We start from the raw sequence: 6,071 nt of genomic DNA on the forward strand, positions 1-6,071 counted from the left end.
TGTCTGGTGGGTGTTGTCTGGTGGGTGTTGTCTGGTGGGTGTTGTCTGGTGGGTGTTGTCTGGTGGGTGTTGTCCGGTGGGTGTTGTCTGGTGGGTGTTGTCTGGTGGGTGTTGTCTGGTGGGTGTTGTCTGGTGGGTGTTGTCTGGTGGGTGTTGTCTGGTGGGTGTTGTCTGGTGGGTGTTGTCTGGTGGGTGTTGTCTGGTGGGTGTTGTCTGGTGGGTGTTGTCTGGTGGGTGTTGTCTGGTGGGTGTTGTCCGGTGGGTGTTGTCCGGTGGGTGTTGTCCGGTGGGTGTTGTCCGGTGGGTGTTGTCTGGTGGGTGTTGTCTGGTGGGTGTTGTCTGGTGGGTGTTGTCTGGTGGGTGTTGTCTGGTGGGTGTTGTCTGGTGGGTGTTGTCTGGTGGGTGTTGTCTGGTGGGTGTTGACCGGTGGGTGTTGACCGGTGGGTGTTGACCGGTGGGTGTTGTCTGGTGGGTGTTGTCCGGTGGGTGTTGTCCGGTGGGTGTTGTCCGGTGGGTGTTGTCCGGTGGGTGTTGTCCGGTGGGTGTTGTCTGGTGGGTGTTGTCTGGTGGGTGTTGTCTGGTGGGTGTTGTCTGGTGGGTGTTGTCTGGTGGGTGTTGTCTGGTGGGTGTTGACCGGTGGGTGTTGTCTGGTGGGTGTTGACCGGTGGGTGTTGTCTGGTGGGTGTTGTCCGGTGGGTGTTGTCTGGTGGGTGTTGTCCGGTGGGTGTTGTCCGGTGGGTGTTGACCGGTGGGTGTTGTCTGGTGGGTGTTGTCTGGTGGGTGTTGTCTGGTGGGTGTTGTCTGGTGGGTGTTGTCTGGTGGGTGTTGTCTGGTGGGTGTTGTCTGGTGGGTGTTGTCTGGTGGGTGTTGTCTGGTGGGTGTTGACCGGTGGGTGTTGTCCGGTGGGTGTTGTCTGGTGGGTGTTGACCGGTGGGTGTTGACCGGTGGGTGTTGACCGGTGGGTGTTGACCGGTGGGTGTTGTCCGGTGGGTGTTGACCAGTTGGGTACAAAACTAACCTAGTTTTGTACCCCCTAGTTCTAACCTAGTTTGTACACTACACCCCCTAGGGTTAGAGGGTGTAGTGTACAAAACTAACCAAACCTTGACAGTGTAAACTCGTGCTAAAATCAGCAACAACTTTCAGAATCACTCGTAAGCCCTAAATACAAGTTTGAACATTTACAACAAAGAACAAGAAAACATTCCCGCTAAACACAGAGAACATTGTACCTGGGGACACAGTGATGGTTTAGCCAGGCTCGTGAGCGACAGGTCTGGCGCCCCGCCACATTCTGAAGGAAGAACACGCAGGGGCCTATGTGGACGCAGCCCGGACCCGCCTAGTGGAGGGGGTGGCCCACGGCCGGCCTAGTGGAGGGGGTGGCTCAGGACGACTCCACGCGCCTACTTAAAATGTAGAAGTCAGCAGGTGAAACAGCCAGCCAGGCAGGAGCTGAGGTACGCTCTCACCTGCTTGTATCGCCTGCCCGCCTCCCGCCCAAACTCGCCCGCCAAAAAGCCCGCCCGCCCGCCCGCCCGCCTGCCTGCCTGCCTGAAGTGCGCGCGCGCAGCTTTGGGCCGCAGCAGGCCAGCCATGTGCACCTTAAGACTGTGTCTGGTGCACATGATGTACAACTCCATCAACGTGGTAAGTCACCTGTATGTTTTGTGCCCTTGTGTGGCAGTGCACAATAGAATGCTGATTTTACATATTCACACACAAAAACATGTATACTGTCTAATGTAGTTGATTGTAGCCATGATATATGTGTGTTTCAGCCTACAGTTTAGACCTATTGTCTTGTGTACGACCCTCTGTCCTGCGTGACAGTGAATACCAGCATTATCCTCACTTTAATAAGACTTAATTAAAATCCTTAGATTAGACAAAATTCTAATTAAATTTTGTCAATAAAGATGTTAATAAATAATAAATTATGTAGCTATTGTTTCTGAGTACCCCGGTGCAGTAATGTACCACGGTGCATTACTGCACCTGGAGAGCGTGCAGAGATCCTTTACTGCTAGAATCCACTCAGTAAAACATCTAAACTACTGGGACCGACTAAAGAGCCTAAATCTGTATTCTCTTGACCGCAGGCAGGAGAGATACATAATAGTTTACACGTGTACAATAGTAGAGGGGCTGGTCCCAAACCTGCACACAGAAATAACAGCACATGAGACCAGGAGGCATGGCAGGATGTGCAGAATACCCCCGTTGAAGAGCAGAGGTGCAACAGGTACTCTGAGAGAGAACTATCAACATCAGAGGCCCGAGACTGTTCAACACGCTTTCACTACACATAAGGGGCATAACTGGCCGACCCCTCACAGTGTTCAAGAGAGAACTGGATAAACACCTCCAAAGGATACCTGATCAACCAGGCTGTGACTCATACGTCAGGCTGCGAGCAGCCGCGTCCAACAGCCTGGTTGACCAGTCCAGCAACGAGGAAGTCTGGTAGAGGACCGGGCCGTGGGGACGTTGAGCCCTGGAACAAATGCAAGGTAACATCAAGGCAAGGGAAGGTAACCACCTCCCTTCAATAAGAAGAAAACTGTGTTAGGTTGTTCGTCTTGCGACTTGCACCCAGACGCCTCTGGGACAGAACTGTCTCATGTGAGCACACTGTCAAGCAAGAGATTAACATCTTACAAGCCACATGTTTACGTTATCTTGCTGGTGCAACGTACAGGAAACTTTGAAGAATAATATATTTGACTAAATGTGCTTTACCGGCTCAATGTGGGGTTTATAATATTATACACATTTCTAATGTCTCAGACGGACACAGTCTCAGGTAGTGGGGCCCAACCACTTCGGGTGGACGGTAGAGCGACGGTCTACCGTCGTTGTATGGTAGTGGGTGGCAGTGAAGCACTGGGTCACCACCAGTGGAGGAAGCAAGGCGGGTGGGAGCCGCACGGAGCCAGAGGTATTTCGGTGGGGCTCGGCCACCACCAGCTAAGTATAGCTGGCCAAGGTAGGCTAAAGCCGCAAAGCAACAGCAGGCGAAGAGGTTGAGCGTGACTGCTGTGAGGGGTAGCAGGTGTGGCAGGGGTGTTCGGAGTCCTGTACCATTCTGTAATTGTCCTTTTTTTCTCCACTACAATCGTAGGATTACAACTCCTATAGCCACTAGATGGGGCCATCTGTTAGCTATAGGAGTCAATATATGAGAGCCAACTCTCCTATGACCATCCATTCCCCCCGTTATGTTGGACTGTTCGGCAGAAAGCTATCAAGATCAAAGAGGAAGGTGGTGATTGCGTGAGGAAAGGCAAGAAACCTTGTACCTCTTTCAGCAGTATTCTCAACCATAAGCGAATCCTGCACAATCACCACAATCCCAAATCCTCCTGGAGAGGTGATTTCGTTGGCAGCGAATTCGCCATCACATTTATTTGCAAGTTTACGGTATTTATGAGTCGGAGGCAATTGTTAATAAATATGGAGAAGGTTACATAAAGTCCAGGATTATGTGAACCCTTGACTCTCTCCCGTCACCACCTTCACGCCACCCAATTATAACATTACTATTATTATTAGTATTACTATTATTATTATTATTATTATTATTATTATTATTATTATTATTATTATTATTACATGTTGATGTAAGGATGAATATGTGAAATCTTTTATGTTACGTAATAGTATTAGAAGTCAATAGCAAGGTTTGTGTGGTGTACCACCACGTGTAGTAGCTACTGTTGCTACTGTCATTTCTACTGTTACTTCTACTGTTGTTATTGTTACTTCTACTGTTGCTACTGTTACTTCTACTGTTGCTACTGTTACTTCTACTGTTGCTACTGTTACTTCTGTTACTTCTACTGTTGCTACTGTTACTTCTACTATTACTTCTACTGTTACTTCTACTGGTACGTCTACTGTTGCTACTGTTACTTCTACTGTTGCTACTGTTACTTCTACTGTTGCTACTGTTACTTCTACTGTTGCTACTGTTACTTCTACTGTTGCTACTGTTACTTCTACTGTTGCTACTGTTCTACTGTTGCTACTGTTACTTCTACTATTACTTCTACTGTTACTTCTACTGGTACGTCTACTGTTGCTACTGTTACTTCTACTGTTGCTACTGTTACTTCTACTGTTGCTACTGTTACTTCTACTGTTGCTACTGTTACTTCTACTGTTGCTACTGTTACTTCTACTGTTGCTACTGTTACTTCTACTGTTGCTACTGTTCTACTGTTGCTACTGTTACTTCTACTATTACTTCTACTGTTACTTCTACTGGTACGTCTACTGTTGCTACTGTTACTTCTACTGTTACTTCTACTATTACTTCTACTGGTACGTCTACTGTTGCTTCTACTGTTGCTACTGTTACTACTACTGTTACTAACACTGGTGTTGGTAGTGTGTGAGGTGAAGGGAGGGGACTAAGAGATGTGCTCGGCCACACAGGTGATAGCGCTGGTGTGCGGGATCATCACAGCCTTCCTCATGGTGCTGGCGCTGGCCTCCTCTGACTGGCTGCTGGCTGTGGGCTGGCGCCAGGGGCTCTTTGAGCACTGCGTCGAGCCCGGAGCCCCCAAGCCCCTGCCCTTCCAGATACACGCCGAGGCTGGCTGTCACACCGCCAGGGATGAACGTGAGTGTTGCTTTATTTTGTCGTTCTCTTCGCCTGCCGCTACGGACAAAATATGGGGTAGTATGGAAAGATGCGAACTAATGCCACCAACTTAACCTGGAAAATGTGGATGTTTCTGGTCCGCTACTTGTCCTAGTACCCTGTATTTTGTCCGTTGGGGATCATAGCGTGCAAAATGCTGTGTATTCTTGGAGAAGACGGGTTATTTATTTATTTTACAGTATATATAACTGTTTGGTGGAGCGTGCCAGTGACAGTGTGAACTGTTGGGCCTCAAATGTTCACGTGTTGTACATTTTGCAGAGTACCAGAGACGCCTGGTGGTACCACTGAGGCCTCTCGTGGTACCATAGGCCTCCCACTCGACCCTTTCTAAATCTAATGAAATTTTGTAATAAAGTAGCCAGTTCTGCTTACCAAAAATGGCCCACTAGATACTCAGATTAGTCGCTCAGATTACACTTTATTAGTGTAATAAAGTAACCCTAGACCCCAAATGAAAATGTGCAAAATATTTTAGCTTAATCTGCTTTGGTTCTTAAATAACAGGTCCATATTGAATGGGCTCTCGTCCCGATAATGCCTAAATACTACAAAAATTATTAACTTTAAACCTCTGTTAAATCACGACTAGAGCCCAGAGAGGTGTGAAATTTAACATACCAGGGCAACTTTTAGTGCGGGATACAGCAGTGTAATCAAAAATGTAGTTTGGGTAGCCATTCAGCTACCAATCCATGCTAATATCACTGCCAATATATCTCAAAATATCTCAATATGCGTCATTCCCAATTTGGTTTTGAATGACATGAATGGCATTTTTGAATGACGTGTAGATGGTAGATGTCATTCAATGTTTTTGAATGACGTGTAGAGGACATATATCACTAAGAAACATGTTGACGACATATATCACTAAGAAACATGTTGACGACATATACCACTAAGAAACATGTTGACGACATATACCACTAAGAAACATGTTGACATATACCACTAAGAAACATGTTGACGACATATACCACTAAGAAACATGTTGACGACATATACCACTAAGAAACATGTTGACGACATATATCACTAAGAAACATGTTGACGACATATACCACTAAGAAACATGTTGACGACATATACCACTAAGAAACATGTTGACGACATATACCACTAAGAAACATGTTGACGACATATACCACTAAGAAACATGTTGACGACATATACCACTAAGAAACATGTTGACGACATATACCACTAAGAAACATGTTGACGACATATACCACTAAGAAACATGTTGACGACATATACCACTAAGAAACATGTTGACGACATATACCACTAAGAAACATGTTGACGACATATACCACTAAGAAACATGTTGACGACATATACCACTAAGAAACATGTTGACGACATATACCACTAAGAAAAAGAGAGAAAAAGATGCAAA

At 46.6% G+C, this 6,071-nt stretch overlaps 1 protein-coding gene across 1 annotated transcript in view; it reads left to right on the forward strand.

Annotated features, from left to right (window-relative positions):
- Positions 1-1,116: 1,116 nt before the first annotated feature.
- Positions 1,117-6,071, forward strand: part of LOC123761399 (transmembrane protein 47) — a 96,303-nt gene continuing 91,348 nt past the window's right edge. Inside the window, exons 1-2 of the mRNA XM_045747415.2 lie at positions 1,117-1,650; positions 4,441-4,627. Coding sequence (XP_045603371.1) covers positions 1,597-1,650; positions 4,441-4,627 — 241 coding nt within the window. The 5' untranslated portion in view covers positions 1,117-1,596. The remainder of the gene's footprint in view (positions 1,651-4,440; positions 4,628-6,071) is intronic.

Source organism: Procambarus clarkii, chromosome 7 (genome assembly GCF_040958095.1).
Source record: "Procambarus clarkii isolate CNS0578487 chromosome 7, FALCON_Pclarkii_2.0, whole genome shotgun sequence".
In the NCBI taxonomy this organism is placed as follows: Eukaryota; Metazoa; Arthropoda; class Malacostraca; order Decapoda; family Cambaridae; genus Procambarus; species Procambarus clarkii.